This window comes from Lontra canadensis, unplaced genomic scaffold (genome assembly GCF_010015895.1).
Source record: "Lontra canadensis isolate GAN:19392208 unplaced genomic scaffold, GSC_riverotter_1.0 scaffold188, whole genome shotgun sequence".
In the NCBI taxonomy this organism is placed as follows: domain Eukaryota; kingdom Metazoa; phylum Chordata; class Mammalia; order Carnivora; family Mustelidae; genus Lontra; species Lontra canadensis.
In genome coordinates, this window is record NW_022631182.1 from 1,534,478 (window position 1) to 1,560,120 (window position 25,643).

The 25,643-nt window shown below is 55.5% G+C and overlaps 1 protein-coding gene across 8 annotated transcripts in view; it reads right to left on the reverse strand.

The window, feature by feature from the left end:
• Window positions 1-4,223: 4,223 nt before the first annotated feature.
• The window catches only part of TNS1 (tensin 1), a 106,831-nt gene continuing 85,411 nt past the window's right edge, over window positions 4,224-25,643 (reverse strand). For all 8 annotated transcript variants that reach the window (XM_032847452.1, XM_032847451.1, XM_032847450.1 and 5 more), the window contains 11 exons: window positions 20,413-20,611; window positions 16,446-17,512; window positions 13,308-13,394; window positions 12,464-12,595; window positions 12,004-12,096; window positions 11,276-11,353; window positions 9,384-9,455; window positions 8,974-9,142; window positions 7,538-7,606; window positions 7,040-7,072; window positions 4,224-4,860 (listed from right to left, as the gene is read on the reverse strand). In XM_032847452.1, the coding sequence (XP_032703343.1) occupies window positions 4,716-4,860; window positions 7,040-7,072; window positions 7,538-7,606; window positions 8,974-9,142; window positions 9,384-9,455; window positions 11,276-11,353; window positions 12,004-12,096; window positions 12,464-12,595; window positions 13,308-13,394; window positions 16,446-17,512; window positions 20,413-20,611 (2,144 nt within the window). In that variant the 3' untranslated portion in view covers window positions 4,224-4,715. The remainder of the gene's footprint in view (window positions 4,861-7,039; window positions 7,073-7,537; window positions 7,607-8,973; window positions 9,143-9,383; window positions 9,456-11,275; window positions 11,354-12,003; window positions 12,097-12,463; window positions 12,596-13,307; window positions 13,395-16,445; window positions 17,513-20,412; window positions 20,612-25,643) is intronic.

A 25,643-nucleotide genomic window follows, 5' to 3' on the forward strand; every position in this document is an offset into this window, starting at 1 on the left:
GGAGAATGATGGGGGAGCTGTGTGCAAGAGGCACCCCCTGAAGCCCACTGCACATCCGGAGCCTGGAGGGGGCCCCTTTGTGCTCACCGCAGACCCTGGGCAGACCCCTTCCCAAAGAACACAGCTAGAGAAAGACACAGATTTTTCTTTCGCTTTATCATGAATAAAGCCATACAATGGGCGCAAGGAGACAAAGCAGCTGTACAGGAGCGGGTGGGCAAGGGCTTCGATACATTCATATCCAGGGAAGTAGCGCAGATCGGGGTTTACACAGGTGGCAGAGGCTATAGGCACGATGATACAAAATAGAAAGGATATTTCCATCTATATAAATACACAGCCGGGGGGTGGGGAGGAGGCTGGGTTCTTCCGTCTGTCCTGCAGGGGCCGGGGAGGCCAGGAGGCGGAGGCAAAGAGTCTCTTACATTTGTTCTGGATGGCATGACAGAGGGAGGAGAGAAAATGGGGGAACACGGCGTGTGAACACCGATGTGCTCACTCTCATACACAAACCAAACACGGCCACCCAGGAGAGTCTCAACCTGTTTAACACTGACCAGAAACCAAACTTGGGACATCCGTCGGCAAAGACCCCACTGCCAGGAAGAGGCCAGGTGTGGGACGTACATGGAAGTCCTCCAACGGTCTGGACATCAGAGGACAGAGAAGTCAGGAAGGAGCCCATCTGCCAGAGCCCCACCCAGGGGGGCGAGTTGTCCCCAACAACAACACCGTGCCTCGTCCCATCGAGGGCCCTCCTGATTCCTTTCACGGCTGGGTGATATTGAACTGGATGTCCTATTGCCCACCCACTCCCTTTGACGCTAACCCTACATTTCCTAAAGAGATCAGCAAAATATGCACCGTATACCCCTCACGCACACGCGCACACGCACACGCCTACATCCAGCCTTACATTGGCCAGGAGCCCCAGTCCTGGGGCCTGGACCTGGATGAGGCATGGCTCTTGGACTCTGCCTCCAACTTCTCCAAGGACCCTGAGCATGGGGAGATGTAGGGGCCGGAGGGAGCCCCCGGACAGGGCATGGACCTACTTGACCTTCCCAGGGCCTGAAGTTGAGAAGCTCCAAAGAAGCGCGGTAGACCCGGGAGGGAGGGTTGGTGGACAAATGTCCAGGGCATAGATGTTCTGCTTCTAGACACCTCCACACGCCTTGTGTGGCAGGAGGAACCTGCCCGACCCGGACTGGGGCACATCGGAGTATCCTCCCTCCCCTCCTGAGAGCCCCCTTTATAAGGATCACACTTGTCCAGCTGGCTGTGGCTTCTTCTGGCCACCAGGCCCCACCGTCCCTATCCTGCCACTCTCTGATACACAGAGGGATTTCTCAAAACCCAAGGGAGAAGGGGTCCACCAGTTTTCAGAGCTGCTAGGAGAGACTCCAATGAAGAGGGGGATTAGAAGGCCCATCCCAAACCTCGGACACCGCGTACGTGGCCCTCAAGCCGCTGGCTAGGTAAGGAAGCCAGGACACCAAGACTGCTGGGCAGGGGCATTCCAGGAACCCCTGAGGTGGACCCGACAGCTCCTTTCCTTCCTCTCTCCCCTCTGGGGTCACCTCTCCATTGTTCCCGTGCTCTGCCCTCTCCTCCTGGTCTACCTGCATGGAACCCCCCTGCACCTCGTTGGCCCTCTCTCCCCGAATCAGAAAGATGTCACTTCCCTGCCCTCTTCCCTCCAGACACTACGCAGGCCAGCCCCAGGGAGGCCCCGGGCCAGCCTCAGACGCCTGGCTGGAGCACGGGGGCCATGAGCCTGCCTGGCATTTGCACCCCGCCCTGTAACCTGACCCTGCCTCTCGGGTTCCTCCTTGCCAACCTCCCCCGGACCCTGGCCCTGCCAGCCTGTTTTCAAGACCAGACAGCACTCTCCTGGCTGACAGATTCAACAGTAACAGCAAAAAGGGGTGCGGGGGAGGGAGGAGAGAAAAGGTTAGACATTTACACAATAATAACAATAATGATTAAAAGTGCTTTCTCTTAAAGGAAATCTTTGGCAAGAATATACTGCGGTGCTGTGTGTATGTGTGTGTGTGTGTGTGCCCGCGTGCACGCAGGGGTGCACAGACCTAACCTGTGAGACCTGGGAGGGCCACAGTGTCCTCCCAACCAGTGTCTGACCCAAAGGTGGGGCCACTTGGAGACTGGGGTACCCTTCCCTAGCATTCTTCTGGAAACCCACTCCTTCCAGAGGGATGCGAGGGAGTGAGGAGTGAGCTGCTCAGCTTCCCAGGATGCCCTGGTCCTTCCCAGAGTCACAATGGGCTCAGGCCTGAGTGGGGCAGGCTGGCCATGCCTGGGAGGCGGGGGCTGCCGGTGGACAGGAGGAAAGCGTGTGTGAAGGCCCAGGGCTGGCTGCTGAAGGGTCTGCCGCTGCACCAGGCCCCGAGTGAGGAGAGGCCACCCGGACCAGGAGGGACAAGTGCCCAGGGACACGTCCAGCGGGAGATGGAAGATATTTACACAGGAAGTGGGGAGGAAATATCTCCCATCTGGGGAGAGAGCTGGGGTGGGTGGGAAGGAGGAGGGGAGGATTTCTGGGTATCTGGCTTGAATGCCTCAGAAGGAAGAGCACTTGGGAGGAAACTCGGTCACCAAGTACAAGGTTGCAACCTTTAGGAAGCGGGGGCCTGCTCCCCACCGTCAGACACTCTCCTTTCCAACTCCCTGAAAACAGAACATCCACACAGATACAGCTTCTTGGAGGAGCAAAAATGCAAAAGACACACACGTCCCCCATCCACCACACACACCCTTGTCCCGGCAGTCCCACAGGGAGGAGGGCAGCCCCCCTGCCCTCTCTGGGAGCTGACTGCTGTGCCCCGGGCTTGCCAGAAAATAAGGGGGCCAAGGGAATGGAGCAGGTGCCACCACTGAGCCCCTGCTTCCTCCAAGAATAAAGGGCCCTTACATTTCAGACTTCACTTAGACATGAAAAAGGGATGGGAATAGGTTTATGCCCGGGGAGGCAATAAAGCAATATGGGAAAACAATAAATACTTCTCGTCAATTTACCTATTCTTTTTTTTTAACCTTTTCTTATATTTTATTAGCTTACAGATTCTGTCAGTATGTCTCACATATATATTATATATATTTATATATCAGTACAATGCCTCTCTCTAGGGGACCCCATAGGCTTAAGAAGCCCCCCAAGAATGGAGTCCTGGTGAATTTTCCATTCCAGCTTAGAGTCCTTGGGTGGTGGTCTGAGGGGTCCCCAACTGCCCAGATGGCCTCTTGGCCCTCTGACCTCAATGCATCCCTTGGTCCCTCTGTTCCGTGGGCAGCTTGGCTCTGCCAGGGAAACCAAGGCAGGAGGGGGAACAGCAAGGTTGTGGCATGGTAGGCAGGCCATGTGGGATGCAGAGACAGCAGCAACAAAAAATCTGCTAAGGACATCCCGGGCAGTCCGGTAGAAATCAGACCCCAAAACACTCACAGAGGGAGCCATGAGCCCTTCGGGGGCCTCTCCTGGGGCTTGCTGGGCAGGGCTTCTGAAAGCAGGTTCCCCAGGACAAGCTCCAACGTGGGGACCCTGAAGGACAGGGCAGGGCAGGGCAGGAAGGCTCAATCCCCCACACCCAGAAGGGCAACAAGCAGATAAGCAAGTGAGGAAAGGCTGGTCTGGGGCACAAAACCCAAGAACGGGCTGAGGGCTCGGAGCAGTAGGAGCAACCTGGCCAGGCTGCTGCGGGACCACACACGTCCAATCTGTCCAATCCGCTGAGCTCCCAGGCCAAGGCCACCCCTCCTGGTGGCTCTCTTCCCCAAAACTACGCACATGTGTGTCTGCACCTCCCTCCAAAACCAATACTCTGGCCTCCCCTGCCCCGCCGGGGTCTTTGTTGAGAAGGGGCTGACAAGCCCAGGGCCGCGAGAGCACAGGTGCAGGGACCCACAGTGTGTGACCCAGAATCCTGGGGAATGGGGCTTATGTCCCCTCGGGCTGCCCTGTCACCCCCTGCTGTCACCTTCTCTGGACAGGAGGCATATGTGTGTGCAAACACGCGGGGCACAGACAAGGCTAGGTGATACGACCCTGGCTAAGAGGCACATGGAAGTCAGTGTGTGAGGACAAGGGTGTGGTCCCACGACACACACTCTACACACACCCGCACAGACTGCACGGCAGAGGCACAGTCCTGAGACCCCGGGGTACCCCAGGACTCAGAAATTTTCAAAGGCAAAAGTTCGGCCACTTGATGTCCCATGCTGGCTCTATTTGGTTCACCCATTTACCCCAGAGGCAGCCAGAAAAGGATGCTCTCAATCTGATTTCTCCTTGCCAAGCAGTAGGGTTAGGGAGACAGAGCTTTTCCATATACTCCCAAATGACAGATCCCAAGGAGCTGGTCGGTCTCCTCGGAGGAGCCCCATCCTCTCAGAGGGGTGGGGGGAGTCAGGTGGCCCTGGTGGGCAGTGGAGGCTTTGGGGGCTCCACAGTATTCATCTACCCAGGGGAATCCGAGTTATTCTCCTCCATCTTTTTCTTTCTCTCTCTCTCTCTCTCTTTCTCTCTCTCCCCCTTCCCCTCTGCAATTCACTTCCCCCTCCCCACGTTGCACTTTCTTCTCTCCTTCTCCAAAATTGGCCCAAAGTCCTCCTTCTGGATTCAAGGGTGGTCAGGATTCATGGGTCCCCTCCCCACATGCCCCATCCCCACTGCCCTGGCCCCGGGCGAGGGGTGGCGTTCATCTCTTCTGGCCGGCATTCAGCATGACCTTGGAGACGAAGTTGACGATGGCGGAGGCGGGCTGGTTGGGGTCAAGCTCAGCGAAGAGGTGGCAGGCGTTGTCAGTGGTGCTGCCCTGCTTCCGGGCCACGAAGCCGAAGAGCCTGTGGGGGGTGGCGGGGGCAGGAGAGGGGGTGACAGGCGTGAGGAGAGGGTTGGGGGGTGGGGGACACCTGAGACCTGGGAGAGCTGCTGGTGTGAGCAGGCCCATCCTCAGCTCGAAGCCCCTCCCCGGTCGTCCCACCTCCCCCCCTGCACATGGGACGGGAGAGAATCCTCCCTCTCGTCCAGCTCCAGAAAGCCAGGTCCCAGGGATGAGAGTGTCCCTGGTTTCAGGGTAGGCGGTCATTCCCCTTTGAGGAGCAATGGGGGAGGAGGAGCTGGAAGCAAATGAGGAGACTGGACAGCAAGAGGTGGGGAGACCAAAAATAAAACAGGGACATTCCTAGGCAGGCTTCTCTGGCACTTCCCAGCCCCACCCAGCCCAGCCTGTTCTTGCACACAACACAGAAGCACGTGAAGAAAACACAGACGGCCTGTCAGAGTGCTTGGCCTCCTGAGACACCAGGAGAGGATCAGGGAGACAAAAGGACAAGGGGTTGCCACCCCCCTCACACACACACACACACACACACACGCACACACACTTCTCCTTGGCTCAAGAGAATGGGAGGGGATGGGGGACCCCACACCTGTTCCTCCCCACCCCCACTCCCTGCACCAGAGTGACCTGGCATTCTCTCTGCAAAACAGAGTTAAAAATATGAGCAGAGAACAGAATGTGAGCCCAGGTCCCCTCCCAGTCAGCACATTGCTAATTAGAGCGAGATGGGGAAATCAGACAGCTGGAGATTCCGATGGAAACCCCTCTCCCCAGGACTGGACCACAACAGCTAAAATTAGCAAAGTTGGGTCCTGCTTGCCACCACCCGCATGCATAAACACACACACACACACACACACACACACACACACATGCACACGCACACGGACGTAAGACTTCCTACAGCTTTGCTCTCCCCACCTTTGTTTCAGGAGCCTGAAGCAGCTAGGGCCCGAAGTCCAGGATGATGACCTGCCCAAGTGCAAGGGATGCCTGGGTCCATGGCCCAAGCCCCAGCAGCTCCCTTCCAGGCAGCTCAGGCTCCTCGGTGCCCAGGAGGGCAGTAAGGGCGGAGGGAAGGAGTGGCTCCGAGCCACCGCAGGACCTTGAGCCAAGCCTGGCTGCCTGGTTCTGCCAGGGTGGGGAGCCAGCCAACCTCACCAGCCTATACATGGCCCGCCTGCCCTCCTCCCTGCTGTTTATTTCAGCTCCCCCAGCCAGTTCAGTGACTGCCAGGTCCTTTCTCTGCTGGGGGGAATGGATCCAGGCAGGAAACCTCAGCCCCAGGGCAGGGAGGAGCACTTGCAGGAACCTGAGAACACGCCTCCTTAAATCTGGGGCCTCAGGTGCCTGGCATACCTACCCCCACCCCAACGCTGTCCCCTGATGGAGCCAGGCTCTCCTGGGCCTCTGCCCTGCAGAGCAAGGTCACGTCAGCAGGAAGCTCAGCACAAAACCAGCTCCAGAATGAGGAGAACAACTTCTGGGCTTGGGAGCAGCCCACTTCTGTCCCCCACCCATCATCTCCCCATCACGGGGCCCAGTGGTGACCAAGGATGAACTCCTTCAGACACAGAGCTCGGGCCTGCTTGCTTGGATCAGGGACTCGGAGACCCTAACGGTCCTGGGAACTCAGAGAAGCCTAAAGCAGGTGTGAGGCATGCTCTGAGATGGCTGGACACCTGGGTCCTCCTTTCAGCTGGGCCGCCCATTCTTTACATGACCTCGGGCACGTCGAGGTCCTCTCCATCCCACACAGCCCCTCTGAATGCTCCCAAGGGTGTTCATGGAGCTTTCCACTGCTGAGCAAGATTCCCTCCAGACTACAGGATTCACAGAGGCTCACCCAAAGAGTGAGAATGGAAATCAAGGAAGCCAGAATTTGGGCAGAAAGACCATTCGAACAACCCCCTGCCCCGTGGCCACAGCCTCCAATATGTTTCCAGCTCTCTGTCCACTTCCCCAGCTCCCTGACAGTCTGGTCCTAGGAGAGGCAAGGTGACAAGACTAGCTCCAGCCTCAAGAAAGGAGAAAGCAAAAGTCCTTGCTGCTTGGCCAAGCTTTTCTCCCGAGTGACTGACCCCAGCACAAAGGCCTCTGTCACCCTTCGACTACCCCCGGCCCCAGATTCTAGGCCTCCCCCAGGAGCAGCCCGCTGGGGCAGTGGAGAAGGCACTTACTTAGCGGGGACACCTCCTTCTGTTTTCATCCACCTGTGGAAAGAAACACAGCATCTCATAAAACACTACACCTTTTCACCCCCCAGAACCCGGCCCCTCACATGACGAGGCCTCCCGGGGGAAGGCAAGGGAGACCCCATTCCAGGTGGATGGGGGCCTCCAAAGATCAAGCAGGGGGAGGCACTGAGGGTGAAGAGAACACCGCAGCCTGTCTCCCAAGGAGCTCTCTGGTATGCAGAGGAGAAGCAGATTCAAGGTCAAGGATATGGCAGAGGGCATGGAAGCAATCATCTGAGTCCCTGGGAGGGTCTCCAAATGTGTGGTGGGAAAAACTCAGATAGCTACTCAACACAATTACTCACAGTCTCACAGACACAGGCAGACCTTCAAGCTGAACCAAGAATATTCACCCTCAGCCACACGTGCACACACTTGCACACATGGAGACTCCAGTGTTCTAAAAGTGTGCAGAAGGGAAGGTGTCTGCAGAAGACTTACTTTCTCTCCTGAGGATCCAGGTCACAGAAGGTGACAGTGTTGAGTGGGTAGTGTCGCCTGAAGAAGAGCCTGAGGTACAGATACCAGGTAAACAGAGAATGAGCGTGGAAGTGACCACTCTCTTCCAACCTCCCCCTGCGGGTCAGGCCACCACCTGTGGCTGTCATGGACTGGCCCAGCCTCCACCTTATACGCAAGATGGCCTGGGCCACTCGTAGAAGCGATGCCCAGGGACAAACAGATGCGTCACTGAAACATGTCCCAAACGCTAGTAAGTGGGAAAAGAAGGAAGAAATTGGTATTGAAGAAGGAGAAAATGAGCAGACCCTGGAGGAGGAAGGAAAGAAGTAGGAGGGAGAGTCTGAGAGGAAAGGCTCTGCTCTAGAAAGCAGGCACTTTTGTCAGTTGTATTTATGGCTGTGTGCTCAATCCAGGCACAACTGTAGTAGGAAAGATGGAAGGAAGGAAGGATGGATGGATGGATGGAAGGATGGATGGATGTATGGAAGGGTGGGTGGATGGACGGGTGGATGGAAGGAAGGATGGATGGATGGACGGACAGAAGGAAGAATGGATGGATGGATGGATGGATGGATGGAATGGTGGGTGGGTGGGTGGATGTATGGAAGGGTGGGTGGGTGGATGGGTGGATGGAAGGAAGGATGGATGGATGGATGGATGGATGGACAGAAGGAAGAATGGATGGATGGATGGATGGATGGATGGATGGATGGATGGATGGATGGAATGGTGGGTGGGTGGGTGGGTGGATGGGTGGATAGAAGGAAGGATGGATGGATGGACGGACAGAAGGAAGAATGGATGGATGGATGGATGGATGGATGGATGGATGGATGGATGGAATGGTGGGTGGGTGGGTGGATGGATGGATGGATGGATGGACGGACAGAAGGAAGGATGGATGGATGGATGGATGGATGGATGGATGGAAGGAAGGATGGATGGATGGGTGGGTGGGTGGATGGATGTATGGAAGGGTGGGTGGGTGGATGGGTGGATGGAAGGAAGGATGGATGGATGGATGGATGGATGGATGGATGGATGGAATGGTGGGTGGGTGGGTGGGTGGATGGATGGATGGATGGATGGAAGGAAGGATGGATGCATGGATGGATAGAGATAGAAATGGATGATGGGATCAATGGGTGGGCGAGGATAAATGGAGGATGAATGGATGCAGGAATGAGCGAATCAACTGGTGAGTGGATGAGTAACCGGACAGATGGGTGGGTGGGTGGGTAGAAGAGTGGATAGGTGGCTAGATGAGCTGGCAGGAGGCTGGATGGATGCATGGATGGGCAGGTGGATGGGTGAGCAGCTGAGTACAAGGAACAAATGGTAAGCGTGTGGGTAAGTAGATGGATAGACGGTCACCCGGACAGAGCCCGACATGGAAGCAAGTAGAAGAGGCTTACTTTCTCTGGTTGTCAGTCAATGTGATTCCCTGGGCAGAAACTTTGAAGTGAACGATGGTGGCAGCTGGTGTGGGGTCAGCAGCCAGCGTCTCAGAAGTGGCTTTGGAAATGGCCTGTGGCCCAGTGAGCGACTCCATATCCACGGAGTTGACGAACAGCACGTTGCAGGCTGGAATAAGCCCACCCAGAGAGGAGTTAGTGGGGCCACAATGGGGTGGGGGTGGAGGGATGACACACCACGTCAACTCTTTGGGGAGAAGGAGCGGATGAATTCTAGGCCAGGCCCCCAGCCAGGCATCTGCACAGACATGTGGACTGCCCGGCGATATTCGGGTCTGAGGGAGGGACAGGGCAGGCCAGAGGAGAGGGGAGGAGCCTGCGCGGGGACCCAGGCTGGGGCAGCCACTCACCTGCCCCTTGCTTCAGCAGATCAGTGGTGGAGTTGGCAGGGCCCGAGCTAGCTTTCGACTCATCTGTGGGGTCTGAAACAAAAATTTAATTCAGCCAGTAATTAAAACTCAAGAGCTGGAAAGCAGCACGCGTCTGGTTGAGCCTCAGGCAAGCTCTGCAAATACTTTGTGCAACGGATACCGCTTTTCATAACAGGCCCTGGCAGGTGGCACGTGTGTGTCCAGTCGGAACATTCCAACAGTGATGGCAAGTGTGCCGCATGCAGGGGGAGCGCTCTGGAGTCCAACAGTGTGGGGTTCAGACTCTCGCCCCAGCATCTGCCAAGGAGCTATAACACAGAGATGCGATTATACCCATTTTGCTGGGTTTTTGAGATGTTCCACGCACAGGGGGAGCCTAGTGCTTGGCATAAAGCAGGTCTTTGAGTGGCAATGGATGTTGCTCTTGTCATTGCCCATGGGTATGTCTTTGTGTAGCTCCATGAGGGCCCTAAGCCATCAAGCCCTTACTGCGACACAACTATAATTTCAATATTAATAAGAACTGAGTATTGTCAGTTCTTATTGACACGCCAGACTCTGGTGTGCAGGCTTACGAAAACCCAGATGGCCGAGCCCCACCCCCGAGGAGTTCCTGAGTAGGTGGGGTCTGAGAGTATTTGCATTTTTAACAAGTTCCCAGGACGGCCAACCCCGTGGGTCTGGGTACCATACTTTGCAAAGCGCTGTTTTCTACAATGTAAATATCAAACAGTTTTATAATTGCTCAACTACTTTCATAAATTTCATAGAACTGTAATTTAGTTGGTGTCCAAAATGCAGGGTTAATAATGCTACTTAAGTTGTATTTGAACCTTTAAACCAATAATGTTGGTCAAGTATCATTAATAATTCAATGAATTGAGTTGGAGACATTGAAAATATCAAATAATACTGGGGGTTTTGTGTGTGGGCATAACCGCAGGAACTCTGAGAGAAACTGGAAGAAATTCCCAGAGACACTTCTAAATATCCTAGTTTTGAACAGAGGATGGGGAGAAGGGACTCAGTCTCTAGTTCCTAGACCTCGAGGCCAAGGCCAAGCACAATCCCCCACGCATGGCCCTTGTATGTGGGGCCGGGTGGCAGAACCCCATCCCATGTCTGTCCTGGATGTCTGTCCGCCCTCCTCCAAAGCTGAAACACTTCTCTGACAAGGGCTAAACTCTCCTTTGCTGGGCCCATGGTCCCACTCAGATTCTCACCTATAAATTCCAAGGCTCTCGGGTTCCATTTATACTTCCCACAACCAACAAGCCTTGCTCTTCCCATCAGTTCGGCAACCCCTCAGTCAGAGAACACCCTCACAGCCGAGCAGACTGGAAACTCCAAGGACATCTTGGCCTCGTTTCCTTCGCACGCCAGGCAGAGCCTGGCCACCTCTTCCTCCGACCGCACTCCCTCCTCTTCGCTCATGCCAACCTCCAACCCCCGGGGAACGTCCCCCACCACATAAATCCTCCTTCCCCTCCCCCTCCCCTCAGCCCCGTCCACCAATGCCCATCTCAGCCTCTACACTTTCCTCCCCCTGACTGTTTCCTACTTCTAGTGCCTCCCCTGGGCTTATTCTGAAGATTCGTGAAAGAATTCCTTAAAGCCACCAGAGAATTTTCCAGAACAATCTGGCAAGTCAATTATGTGTGTTCCTGGAGTTAAGTTTTTTAAAGAACTTTTCCTTCTTTTGTATTGGGTGGGGGTGGGGGTAAGGAGAGAAGTTTTGAATTTCCCCAGACTGGCAAAATGACCTATGTCCTCCAACCCTGGCTTGTGTTCTGGAGCAGCTGGCAGAGCGGACACAAGAAGGAGGCCAGCTTGGAGATGTACTTGGAGAGCAAGGAGTCTCACGTTCCTACCTCGGTTTGGAATGACCAGCTTACAGGGCAGAGCCAGTGGGATGATGGAATGCTGGTAGACGAGGGCAGAGAGAGACCCTGTGGGAGGAGATAGCACGTCAGGACCAGTGTCCCTGGGAGCGGGCCAGGGCGCTGGGGAGCCCAGACACCCCACCCCATTATCCACAATCTCTGGCTTCTTTATCACCTCTCCCTCAGTCCAACAATGAAGCTGAAAACCCACCCCCTTCTTGTTAGCAAGATCTAAGGGAGAAGTTTCCAGAGGTTCCCTCTAGCTGCCACAAAGGTCCTTTCCAGAAAATTCCTCCCAACATCTTTCTTCAGTCCTTCCAGCTGCTGGGGCCCCTCTCAGGACAGTGCAGCAGAGGTAGCAGAGAATCATGGGATGAAATCCCGGCTCAGTCACTTATCAGCTCTGTGTTCCTGGCCTCTGTGAACCTCATGTGGGAAATGGGGCCATAACACTTCCCAGGCAGAACTGTGAGGAGACCAGAAGTAATAAAAGGTTCCCAGACGGTGACTTTCACATCGTAGGGGGCCATCTGTGGTTATTCAAATTCCAATGATCAAGCTTTTCAGGCAGTGGGACAAATATGAAAAGGCCTGTGGCTAAGCAAAGCAGCCACGGTACAGAGGACGAGCGCCACTGGTCCCTGCACCCATGACAAGAGGGACCAGGGACCACCTGAGACTCTGCAGGCAGGCTATGGAAGCGGGGGAGAGCTCACCAAAGTTTGGCTCATTGGGGCACCCCTTGAGCTTGACTCCTCTGGGGCCGGTCTCGATCAGGAAATGTCTCACCAGCTCATGGGTCATGTCCCCTGGGATGAAAAGAGAGGAGGATAGAGCACTTTTCGTGGCACCCTCCCTCCACCTGCCAATGGCACTCCATCACTTCTCCCCACTGCGGCTCTGGGAGGGGAGCAAGGCTGGGATGGGTAGTACGGCCGGAACCCCAGAATGGAGAGACCACCACTCAGGCAAATACAACCACAGGGTCCCCATAATCCTGCTCCCCTGTGCTCTGACCCCAGCCATCACCAGACCCAGGATTTGCCCTCCTGAAGAGTCTGACTCAGCAGGGATTGGGCCCCTGCTACTCTTGGGGTCCTCAGGCACCTTAGTCTCCAAGGACACAGGACTGACGACTATGTTGTCCAGAAGCCCTGTTCGAGGAGGGGGAGCTACCTTTTTTATTCTGCTGCATGATGGTCGGAGGGGGAGAAGACACCTTCATGGCCAGCCCGTAGGCCCCTCGGAAGGAGTGGCTGTCGCGGATGATGAAGGCCCCTGGCTCCTGGTCCTTGAGGAGTGCGATGGCTGGGATGGGAAGGAGATGAGGAGAGAAGGGGGAGAGGACAGAGATGGCCGTGATCTTAGTTGTGACTCGAGGCCTATTGAACCTCATTCTTTAGAACTGAAAGTTCAGAAGGGTCCTCCTCTGCTACAGGAGACAAGTGTCTTCTATGAAAAGCCAGGTATAGATATTCCAGGCTTAGCAGGGAGTGCAGCCCCTGCTACAAGCACAGGGCCACCACGGCCACCCGACAGCAGCCACACACAATACGGAAGCCAGCCAACACGGTGCGTTCCCCTAAACTACAGTTAAACGAACAGGCAACAGTCCAGTTCGAACCTGTCGCCAACACCTGCCTGCCTGGGGAGCCTGAAGTGGGCCTAATCCCCAGCCCCACTATCCCAAGTTTGCTCTTTCTGTAAAACATGCACAAATCTTCCACCTTGTGTAGACACGGGGCTGAGATCTGCTATTACGTTAGCTGGCCTTTTACTTTACTTGGAAAACCCAGACTTCGCTGATTTTAAGGACCCTTCATGGGTCTACAAACCCTGCCTCTGCAGTACCCCCACACTTCACCGTGGGGACGTGCCTCTTACTGTCTGGCCTGTGACTGCCACGTGTGACAAAAAGGAGGAAGTCTGCTTGTGTTCCGTGCCCAAGGAAGACACGGTGGGCGGCGGGCAGCAGTGACCTCCAATGGACCACAGGACCCTCGTGCCACCCGGGACTCACCCTGCTCTCTGGAGATCTCAGGCTTGTACCAATACTTGGAAGTGTCCTGAACAAACTTCACTTTAGCCCGTGTCTCAGGGCTGTTGTCTACGAGAGAGGAAGAGAGAGAAACAGCGTTAGGGGTTGAACTGTAGCCCCCAAGAAGGTCTGTTGGAGCTCTAAGTCCGGGTACCTGTGAATATGACCTTATTCGGAAATAGGGTCTCTGCAGATGTCATTCAGGTAAGGTGAGGTCGTGCTGGGTGAAAGGGGCCCCAATGCCGTAAGACTTATGTCCTTATCAGAAGAGGGGAAGACACAGAGACACGTGGGGAGGGTCATGGAGACGGAGGCAAAGACCAAAGGGTGTATCTATAAGCCAAGGGACACCAGGGATTGCCAGCCACCATGAGAAGCTAAGAGGAGTCCTGGAGCAGAATTTCCCTCGAGCCTCCAAAAGGAACCAAACCTTCGAAAACCTTGACTTTGGACTTCTAGCCTCTAGCCTGGGAAGGATTAAATTCTGTCGTCTCAAGTGACCAGGTATCATGGTGGTCACAGAAAACTAGCACAGGAAGGCAGTGTCCTCACTGCTAGAGGGGACCTTGAGCAGCCTGCCCATCCTTCCCCTCTCCTGCCAACTGTCATGCATCATGAAGCTGCTCTCCTGTCCTAGAGCCTGGCACAGCATTCTCCCCGAGCTGAGGAAAGGCCTCCTCCACTCCATCCCATCCTTTCTCCAGAAGATTTGGACTAAACCCTTCCTGCAGCTTCTCTCCCACAGGCTAAGGCATCCCACCTTTTGGCCTCTTTCTCCACAAGATGGACTTCCCAATTGTGTCATAACCACCGCAAAGATGAGAGAAGAAAAAGACATTCCCATCACTTCTTCCCCAGCCTCCCCAACCCCTCATGCCCTATATGGACAGCCCGTGTTCTGCATCACAAACAAATTCAGCCCTGCCCTGGAACAGAGGAGGATCTGCCCTGGAACAGAGGAGGGGGTGGCCTAGAGGTTATCTACTGTGCGTCATATACCTACCCCACTGACCTGGCAAATGGCCCTCACTCAGACCCTCCACAGACTAGAGACGCTTTATGGAGCATTTAGATTCTGAAAGATGCTCAGAGAGCATCGAGTCTGACCACTTAACTTTACAAATGAGGGAAGTGAGGCTCAGAGAGCAAGAGGGACCTGCCCAAATCACACAGCTGGTTCTCAGAAAGGCTCCTGTAAGTCCTTCCCAGGTAAGGAAACACAGCCTCCAATGTGTGGTCCTCACTCTCCAAGCAACTCCTTCATGTTTTGGCACCAAAGAAACAAATGGGGGGCTGGAGGAAGAGGGAGAAAGGAAGATTCCAATTGCATATGTGTTTTTGCTCTCCTTTCTTGGAAGAGAAGCTGGCACAGAGGGAGCCTGTGCTGATGATGCTGGGAAGCTGATGGTGAGGACCGAGCCACGAGTTAGACTGTGTGTCCAACGCTCAGTTCATTTCGACTTGTCAGTTACACTGTGCTCGACCCCTGGGACCGGCCTCCGGAGGACAGCGAGGGGGTAGGCCAGCTCCCTTTCCTGGCAGCTGTGCGTGGAGGGGGGTGCTCGGGGCTAGGCATCTGGGCCACAAGGGCTGCCTGCTGCCTCTCTCTCTCTCTGCTCAGAAGGCCCAGGCCCCCACTGCTGCTGGGGCCTAATGAGCTGTCAGAGGCGGCTGGAGCCCCATGTGCCTTCCTGTGTTGACTCCAATGGCTATTTTAAGCAGGGAAGATGGTGGGAAACAGGAAATGTCCCAACTACTAGAAGTTTTCCATCCTCCAAGAAGAGGGGCTGGGAACCAGATGTCCCTGGTGGGCAGCAGGAAGCAGGGGTGTGCAAGGTCCTTGTAGGTGTCCCGAGTTGGCAGGCTCAGGGCAGGACCCGGGAGAGTCACACTGAGCATCAAGGCAGCTGGGGCCCATCCTGGGCTGCCGGAAACTGTCTAAATCATCCTCGAATGCCCCAGAACCCCGGGGCCACTCTGCAACAGTCATGTTCCAGGACTGGCTGAGAGCTGCAGATCAGCTGAGGCCTACCTTTGTGTTTAATAATGATCCCTCTCTACAGAGGAGAAAAATGCCTAGTTCTGGTGATGAGTGACGAATTCAGTGCGTGAACACACAGGGGCTTCTGCAAAGCCGGGACGGTAGAAACCAGACTCCGGCAAACGTGCCCAACCCCTGGCCTCGGCCCACAGGGCAGCTGGCTGCTTGATCCATTATTAGTAACATGCACACAGGGGGATCAAAAGGTGGGGACAGAGTGCTGTGAGTGACCAAACGTAGGTGGCCCACGTTGGGAAGGCAGATTTTCAAGGGAAGGCTAAACCACAAGTATGGAAACATGATCATTCAACTACAATCACGCTTTAAGGGCACAAACTTTAGGGTATGCGGGCCCAGATCAGAAATCATTTATCAAGTGTGTAACCCTGGATGAATGACTGAGCCTCCCTAAGCCTCGGTTTGCTCCTGCATAAAATGGGGGTTGTAAGGGGGGCACCTGGATGGCTCAGTGGGTTAAGCATCTGCCTTCGGCTCAGGTCATGATCTCAGGGTCATGAGATCGGGACCCACATTGGGATCTGTGATCAGCAGGAAGCCTGCTTCTCCCTCTCCCTCTGTCCCTTCCCCTGCTTGTGTTCTCTCTCTCTTAAACAAATAGTAAAAATCTATAAAATTTAAAAATAAAATAAAATTAAATTAAAAATAAAACAAAACAAAACAAAATAAAATAAGGGCAAGAAATACCTACTGTGCCATGCAGCCGTGAAGACTAAGGAGCCCATGAGTGGCTCAGAGCCTGGCACACAGCACGTGCTCAACAGGTGACAGAAGCCAGGCTGGGGGAGAGGATCATCGTTCACGGTAATGTCACCATTATTACTCTCCTCCTCATCATCATCCTTGTGGGCACCCACGTCCTCATCACACAATCCACACCCAGCACACTTACTCTGAGGACAGCTCAACTCCCATTGTACAGACAAGGAGACTGAGCCCCAGAAGTCAGTGATCTGCTCAAGGTCATGTGCCAAAAAGACGTCAGAACAGAGGCGGAGACAGATACCTGAACCGACAGACAACCCGTCACAGTAGAGGCAGGGGCGGCAGGAGGGGCTCACCTGGCATGGAGTACTTGGAGAAGTCGGGCAGCGTGTGGGAGAAAGAGACAGTGCTGCCCCCGCTGGGACTGGACATGCCGCTGGCCACAGGCGAGGAGGACACCTTCCCGTTGACGGTGGCATAGTTGGGGAGGCTGCCCGCACGGTCTCCCACGGACATCCTCCGCTTTTCCGGCAAGGCTGGTGTGGGGCTCCCTTGACGGAAAGCTGCTGAATCCGGCGACGGGGAGGTGGCAGGGCTGCTCAGGCCCGGGTAGTAGGCAGGGGACACGGGGAAGGAGGGCGTGGAGGGAGCCTGGTAGCCAGAGGCACTGCTCTGCCGGGACAGTGTGGGTCTTGGGTCCTCGGGGGTGGAGTGACCACCGTAGGCCACGTGCCGGTCCAGGCTAGGGCTGCCGGGAACCACAGATCCAGACCCTCCCAGGTGCCGGCCCATGCTGGGGCTTCCCGGGCTGGCTATCGTGTTGCCATGGAGACCAGGAGCCAGGCTGCTTTGGTGGGCCCCGGGGTGCCGGCCCAGACTGGGGCTTCCCGGAGTCGTGGCCATACCACCATGGAGGCCAGGAACCTGGTGGGCCCCGGGATGCCGGCCCAGGCTGGGGCTTCCCGGAGTGGTCGCTGCACTACCCTGGGGGCTGGAGACGGTGCTGCCATGGAAACCAGTTCCTGCTGGACCCATCACCTGGCGGTGGCTCAGACTGGGACTACCAGGGGCTGCCAGGCTGGGGTTGATGGCCCGGCGGCCAAAGCCAGGACTGGGGGGGGTGTTGGTGCCCACTGTCCTGTGGCGTGCCTGAGGGCTCCCAGGCACCGTGTGGACGCCGGCCACAGCGAACTGAGACCGCGCCTGGCCTTCCGGGGAGCCAAACTGCTGAAGGGAGTAGTCGGGGCCGCCGTAGCTGCTGCCCACAGGCGGGAGAGGAGAAGAGCTCTGGTAGTTTCTCTGAGCCGAAGGGCTGGGCTGGCCCAGGCTCCCGGGACGGAAGCCCGAATCCAGCAGAGGCTGGGTGGGTGTCCGGGGGCCCTGGTCACTGCTTTCCCCAGACGGGAAACTCCCCACCGAAGTGCTAGAGAGAGAGGAGGCCAAGTGAGATGTCAAGGTGAAGAACAAGCTCTCCGCAGCCCACCCTCCCACCACCAGCAATGATAAGAGTTCTACTGGCATGTGTGCCAAAACGTCATGACTTTTGCACATCACCCTATGGAAGCAGCAGAAGAAGAGACAGAGGCTCAGAGAGGTGAAGCACTGAGCTCATGACCACACAGTAAAAGACCAGGGTTCCAGCTCAACTGCATCTGATTTCAAAGCCCATGTTTCCCCCACTGCCCCCGTTGACTCCTAAACAGCAAGTCAAAATGAGGGGGTCTCCCTAGGGACACTGAAGATAGCTGTCCTCATGTCAACTCCAATATCACCAAAACTGAACACCAGGGAGGGGTCAACCCACCTTGCTCCTGTTCCTGCTGGGAGCATCCCCACCTGGACTCACTTTTCCCAGAATACTATGATCGTCTTCAGACACAGAGAGTGCTGGAATTGGGCTTTCATTCCTGGTTAGCTCCAGAAGGCAAAGACAACAAGTCTCACAGAAGCAGATTTCAGCCTATTGCAAGGTCTGCTTTCCGGCCATTGGATCTGGCCCCTAATTCAGCAAGCTGCCTTGCATGGTAATGAGACTCCCATGGTTAGCAGTATTTAAGCAGAAGCTGATCGCTTCTTGACCTGAATGTTGCAGGGGTTGGGGGGGGAGATCTTCTCTATTGGGGAGGTTAGATTAGATGAACTCAGAGGTCGCTCCCCATTCGAAGATTCCAATAAAATTCATTTCAGAGGGGGCTGGCCCTGGGGGAATGGCCACAATCATAGATTCTCCTCTGAAGTTTTGTGCAACTATCACTATCTGTACAGCAGGGCAAAGCAACGGCCGCCGGCTGGGAAACCTAGGTTCTGAAAAACCTGGTTAACTTTTCTCACATGGCAAAAAAGGGGGCTGAGTTAGATAACCCTGATTCCTTCCAGACCCAAAGTCCTACCCCTTGATGATATGGTAGGAGAGGCAAAGGTTGACAGGGACCCTGTCTGAGCTATGGGGCTGCAGGGCGGTAGCAGGCGGGGTCTGCAGCAGGAGCCCCTGGACAGGGGCCAGGGGTTGGGGGAGCAGTCCTTACACAAGATGATGGGTCGAAGTCTGGAGCTACAGACTGGAAGGAGTCTCGAGGCCAGGATGGATAAGCTCAGGTCCCCGGGGGGACCTGGGGTGGTGGGTCACGAAAGAGCCAAGGGCAAGAAGCAGGTCACGGGCCAGGCCAAGAAAAAGTCTACCTCGAATCCCAGAAGGAGCTAGAGTGGAATGCCATTCCTGGGACAGAATAACACGGACTCTGAGGAATGGAAGGATGCGTCAAGCTGAGCAGGGCGGGGTGAGGGCCACTGACTAACCCCACAGCAGAACCGCTAGCTTTCTGAGCCCTGAAAAGAGCCAACTCTACAGCAGGAGGAATCTGAGTGAGAATCAGTGAAGACATCCTAATGTCAGGGCACCCTGAACAGGAGCCGTGGTGGCTGGCTAGGTTAGGAAAATCCCCTTTCCTTTAAAGGAAGAATTCACCTTCTGCCCAGAAGCACACTTGCCGAGAAATGGAGCCGTCTGCCCTGTGCAGAGGCTGGAGAGGGGACGAGATGGACCGGGGTGCTTGCTCGGCTTGAGGTTCTCAATTCTCAGAACACAGGAGAACACAGCCTCTGCCCCCCCCGGGCCACCCCACCCTGACCTGGAGGGGCACACTGCACCAGGCCAAGGTAGGGCATAGGGCACACAGCAAACTCAGCACCAGGCCTGGCCTGTGACAACAGGAGAGGGTGGCTGGAGAGCTTCTGGGCCCCATGGAAGGCCAATGCAGGAAAGGGGGTGGACACGCAGAGGGACGCCTAGCAGTCTCCCCTCCTGGAGGAGAGCTCTGGTCGGGGCAGGCGAGCCCAGTCAGCACCCCCAGGCCTGGCACTCTATGGCAGGGCTGATCTTAAGCTCCCTCTCCCATGTCAGATCCCGTTCTCCCTGTCACAAAGCCTACAGCCCACTCCCCCTGCAGTCCACACACGGGGGCCTCCCTCTTCACAGCCCTTCCCAGACTGATTCCAGGCTCTCCTCTCTGTCTGACCCACTGAGAATGCCAGCTGTCCATCCACCTTCCCACCTGCAAGTGCATGCCCTCAGCCCCACGCACCAATACATCCACACCCCAGCCCTCTGCCCTGGCTGTGCTGTTCCTTCTAGAATGCCCGTTCCCTCCTCCTCCTCCACCTTTCCGCAACTGCTCATCCTTCTAGCCTCACCACCGATAACTCCAGCCCCCAGAAACTCTCTCTGCATCCCTAGCCAGAAATAGCGGCCCCTCGCTGGGAGCTCCAAGCCCTTATATGTCTGCTCTGGGCACATCTATCACCCTGGGACAGGCAGGCACAGAGACGCAGGCCCAGGCGAGAAGAGAGACAGGGGCTCTAGAACCAGACGCCTTTGGTCCGAATCCTATTTCTGCTACTGTTTAGCTGCAGGACCTTGAGCAAGCTACGTGGCTTCCCTATGCCTCAGTTTCATCTTCTAAAAAATGGGATCATAAGAGTACTTACTGCTCAGGATTGCTGAGAGGACTAAATAAAATAACCGGATAAAGCATTTTGGCACACCAGAAGTACTCGCTACAGAGTGATTGCTGTTGGCTAAGTTTTGAACTTGGGGGAAGGACTGGTTCCCCACGGTGGCCCTCATTCCTTCCAGCACAGTTCTGGACAGTGGGATCAAATTCAGCCTTGGAATTATAGTTCATCCACGCTCAGGCTCCCCATGGGCTTTGGCACCCAAGGTGTTCTCTCGAGGCACCCCTATTTCCAAGGTACAGCTATCTGGATATGATTTCTGCCCAACCATGCTCTAGGCAGATCCAGGCCTGGGTTCTCTTCCCCGCTTACCTGTCAGCGCTGAGAATGGGGCTGCTGGTGGAGAGGGGGCTGGGGGAGACAAAGGAGCCTCCCAGGGTCCCGTTCCTCAGGGGCGTCTCATGGCCATAGGCCTGGGCAGCTGGGGCGCTAAAGCTCTTGGGCTCGGGGTCCTGAGCTCGGGGTCCAGCCACTGCTGTCCTCACCACCGACTCCACATAGCTCCGGGGCTCTGAAAGGGGCAGAAGAGAGACTGAGATCCACGGGGGCAGAATGCAGACCCCTCCCAACCTGCCAGGGAATTCCCCAGCCTGTGGGGACAGCCCCAAAAAGACAGCCAAGCATGCAAAGGGCACTTCTGGGGTTCCATCAGCCGGCCCATGCCTACCCAACTTCCCAGTATCTTGGAGAAGCTGTGAGAGCCCCCACAGAACCCCACAGAAGCTTCCCAGAAATGGACCCCGGCTTTGCCTCTGAACACAGTTATCATAGAATCTTCCCCCCTATAGTTAAGCACGCCTTTTAGCTGCTTCCTCCCTCCTAGGTGCCCCCTGGCATGGCTAGAGTCTGCTCCGGCCCAGCCTTGCCCATGTTCAGAACAGTGCCAGGCTTCCCGTGGGCTCCACCTACGCCCAGAATCCAGAAACAGGCTTGCTGGCCTAGCAACAGGCCTATGCCCGCGAGACACGCCCAGTCCCTTCCACGCCAAGACACACCCACCCACCGAGCCTGACACACTTAGCATTCCTCTGGAGACTGATATCATTATCCCTCCCTGGTGTTTAGAAGAGCCTAAGAATCTGGGGAGTTGGGGGACAAGGGCCAGAATGGGCATTCTACAGGTGAGGACACTGAGGCCTGGGGCATGTGACATCTGGAAACAGACCGGGAGATCTGATTCCCAGCCAGGATCTGCCTGACCCTTCTCCCAGACCTGTGGGGCCAGGCCTGAAAGACACAGGGAGAAGCAGCAGGACACTCCTGGCTTCTCCTGGGACATGATCAGGGATAGATGATGCTCCCACCACTTCCAAATCCGGCCCCTCCCTGTCTCCCCCAAGTAGGACGTGATCAGAGCACAGCTCATGCACTGAACCCAATGAGGGCATCTGCTGAAACCAGCCTGAGAAAGGGAAGAACCAGAGGGTTTATGCTGCCCTGGGCAGGCCAGGCTCCAGGAACTTTTGCCGGCCAGGGCACGTGGGGGTGGGGTGGGACGTCAGCAAAGGGACAAACAAGCATGGCGTGAGGCAGAGCCAGCCAGCTCCGTGCCGAAGCTGGTGTCCGTATAGGTGGAGCTCAGTGTCGCAAGAGGCCTCCTCCAAAGTCTCCTCAACCAGCCGGGGCCACCCACCCACCTCCCAGAAGCCTCAGGTCCCTTTCCCTCCAAAGGCCTGGATTCTGTGCTGCCCGCATCTGAGGGTTGGAGCCTGGAGACACTGCAGAGACCCTCTGGCCCGGCGCAGGCACACATTTTGTTTTGTAAAAGATTCCACAGTAAATATTTCAGGCCATTTAGGAAATGGTCACTGGTGCAACTAGTCCAGTCTGCTTTTTCAGCAATCACTCATAAACAAAAAAGCAGGGCCGTGTTACAATAAAACTTTCTTTACAAAAACAGGCAGGAAAAAAAAAAAAAAAGGCAGGAGGCCAGAGTTGGCCACAGTTGGCTAACCCCTGACCTCACCCCTCTTCTCGGCCCAGAGAGGTAGAGAGATCTGCCTCAGAACACACAGCCAGTCAGTGGCCACAGTCTCCTGACCCTCAATGCTGGCTCCTGGTGGCCTAGAAAGGGCCCCAGCATCCTGGGGATGCTGAGAACTGGCAGCTACCCAGTCAGCCAGCATGTCGGCCACGACTATTAATAATGATAAAAATAGCAAACAATTACACGAGGAAAGTAGGAGAACGTCAGTAATTGGAGAATGTAAGCAGCTCACCCCATCACACAGCACCAAGGGGCAGAGTTGGCCCAGGAAAGCAGGCAGTCTGGCCTAGAGCCTGCCCCCTCGCCCACGGCACATACGCCAGCCAGCTAAACATCAGGGAGCCAGCTAAACATCAGGGAGCCAGTTTAGTCTTGGGGGACTAGCTGCGTCCTTGCCATGCAACAAGGACCCCATAGAAACATCAGTGGAGACACGATGCCAGGGCTAACTGTCCCCTCCCACCCATCACCATTCTGGGTCACTCCCTGAATACTCCTCCTACCCTTCTAGGCTCTGGGCTTCACCCCCATGCCTGTAACACTCGCCACCCCCCTCCCACAGGGAGACAGTGAGGGCTCCATCTGCTCCCCGGCCACCCCAGGCCATTTGCTGATCTCTATTTGCTGTGCCCCACATACCCCCGGGGCACACAGCGAGGCCCCGACAGGCATCTACCCTACAAGCTAGCAGATGCCTGACTCACCCTCCAGCCCCCCCCCACCCCATGCAGAGATGCATCAGAACTAGGACCTGAGAGGCACACGTTCACTTTTCTCATCCCCTGGAATTCGTGCTGACCCCAGAAGTTCAAGCTACAGCCCCCGTGGGTGATTCCTGAAGTCTGTGGCTTACACCTGTCGATGTCCCCTGTTCCACTGGCCAGCCCGTTCTGCGCCCCTGGAGGCCGTTACCGACCGCATCGCCCAGACCCTCAGGTCCCAGGGCCCCAGAAGGCTTTGGCCTTCAGCCTGTGAAAGAGACTGGCAGGAGATGGGAGAGAGAGTGAGGAGCCAAGGTCAAGGTGCCAACGCCTGCATCCCTCTACTCAAGACCATAGCTCCAGTCAGGGTTCCTCTCCACCAGCTCTCTGCTTTCCCTGAGGTCTGGCGTGGGAATGGCTCCCTCTTCCTGCTCGGGATCACCCAGAGGTGTTCACCATCCATCACTGCTTTACCCAGACCTTTTAAATAGTCCATGAACCTCTCTGTTGTCCCATAGAATAAGCCATCCATTTCCTCCCAGGACCCAGGCCCATACACTGCGTAAATAATACACATTAGCCTACACTCCACCTGTTAAAAAAAAAACAAAAAAACAAAAAAAACTACATGTATCCCTTCCACCAGCAGTAAAACAGATAAAACAGGCCTCACCACCCTGTCCCCTAGTCAGAACAGAGCCACAGCAGGGACCCGTGGACACTGATTCCCAACCCGCCTGCTCGCCGGTACACAAGGCTGTGTCCCCACTCACAGCTCCTGGCCTGAACATGACAGCCTGAGCTCCAGGCCGGGGGCCTGCACATAGTTGGCACAGGGTGGCAGCGGGATGGCAGATCAGAAATTCTGGGCTGTCGGGAAGCCCAGCGTGGTCACATTCGTAAGGCATCAGTGTCATCGGTCCCTTCCCCACGGCCACTGGATTATAAGCCACAGAAGCCAGATGAGAGTTCTGCCTGAACTCAGGGAACAGGACCGCTTCCCCAGGGAGAAGCAGCACCTGCCTTCCTTCCACACGGCAGGAAACAGTCCTCAGGCTCAGAGGCCAACCAGCCTCAGGGCTCTGCTCCCAGGCTTGTAGGATTTCAGTGACCCAGCCCACCCGGCCCTGTCCTCACCTGTTCCCTTCCCTTCCCCAGTCCTGACACACGACCATCCTCGTCTCTGTTCAGCTAGTCCGCTACCATCTGTCTGTCACCCCTTCCTGGCCTGCCAGGCCCACCTGGGGGCAGAGAGGAACAAAGTCCTCTGTTTCTCATGAACCCGGAGCAGGACGGACCTTTGGGAAGTTACTTCCTTTCTGGAGTCCATCTCCAGAACTGTTCAAAACCAATCTTTAGGGCCAAAAACAGTTTCCCCAGTTTCAGACAGTTATATCGAAAACACCTCCTTTTTCTGCTTATTCTTTGGCTTTTTCTCTCTTCCCAACCATAGGACAACATACAACTCGCAGGATCCCCCTTCTTTCAACTCCTGGAGGGGGTGACCTGAGACAGGCTGCTGAAACTTGCTGGGACTCAGCTTCCTCATCTGTACTAGGGGAATGAGAATACTCACCTGCGCAGCCAGGATCCAGTAACAGAGATGGGGAAGCTCCCTCTCATTCTTTCCTGCTCCACCCCACACCAGCATTTCTAAGCAGCCCTCCCGGCGCCTGCCTCTGTCCCGCGGCGCCTGCCTCTGTCCTGGCCACACCCGCTACTGCGTCCCTCAACCCTTCTCTCCCACCCTCTCCTGCTACTTTCCTCCTCTCGTCCAGTCCTGGGGCAGCTGCACCCAAAGGAGTTGGGAAGAGTAGGAGAGGTAGGGCCCGAGGGTGCTTCACATAGAACATTCCAGAACTCAGACTTAACTCTAAGTGGCTGTTGGCTGCTGAGAGTAGAAGGAAGCAGAAGAGTGACTTGGCCCCCCAGACCCAGGGCGCGGTCAGCTCTTCACCCCCACCCTGAGGTGCATTTCCTGCCACTGCACACCCACCCCCAAGGATCTAGTCACCTGGTCATCCGTACAGAATCTAACCTAAAGAAGCTTCCACACCTTCTTTCCCTGTTTCATCTGGGAAGATATTCTTGATGCTGACCTCATGTCTTTACTGCTGCAGGCTTTCTTCCTCTCCTTCCTTCATGGAGGAGAGTGCCCAGTCCCCAGGCCCACTCTTTAGAGGTTGTGCCCAGTGCAGTCACATGGAAAAGGGGGCAGCCTCCACAGATCTGGCATTCGCTCTCAGCCGTGCCCCTGACTGACCATGTTAGGCCTTAGACAAGACATTTAACAGCCCTAAACATCATCTCCTCATTGGTAAAATGGGGTCCCTACCACTTTCTTTTGGATGCATCTGTGATTGCTAAACAAGAAGGTGTGACAATGGTCCTACATAGTCCTACTCCTGCCTGCTGAACCTCATCCGGACCACATTCCCCCTTGCTCCATCCTCTAGCTCCCTCTTACTCTCAGCCTCACTGATTATGCGATTCCTAGGGGGGAAGAAATGCAATCCTCTCCAACCCCAGGGCCTTTGTACATGCTTTTCCTCCAAATGGAATGCTCTTCTCACCTGCCAGTTTCACCAAGTTAATGTCACTCACCCTCACATCTTACTTCTTCAGCCAAAGTCAGGTTCTTGGCTAGAAAGTCTCCTAAACTATATCCCTTCCCTTTGGAGCACTCTCTCAATATGTAATTCCAAGTAATTTAATTCTGGCTTCTGCTCCTACCTATGCTCCATGAGATGAGGAGTCACAGTACTGCTTATCACTACATTCCCAGAGCCTGGCCCAGGGCACAGCACACGGTAGGCACATAAAATACTGAATAAATGAATCAGTGAATAAGACAA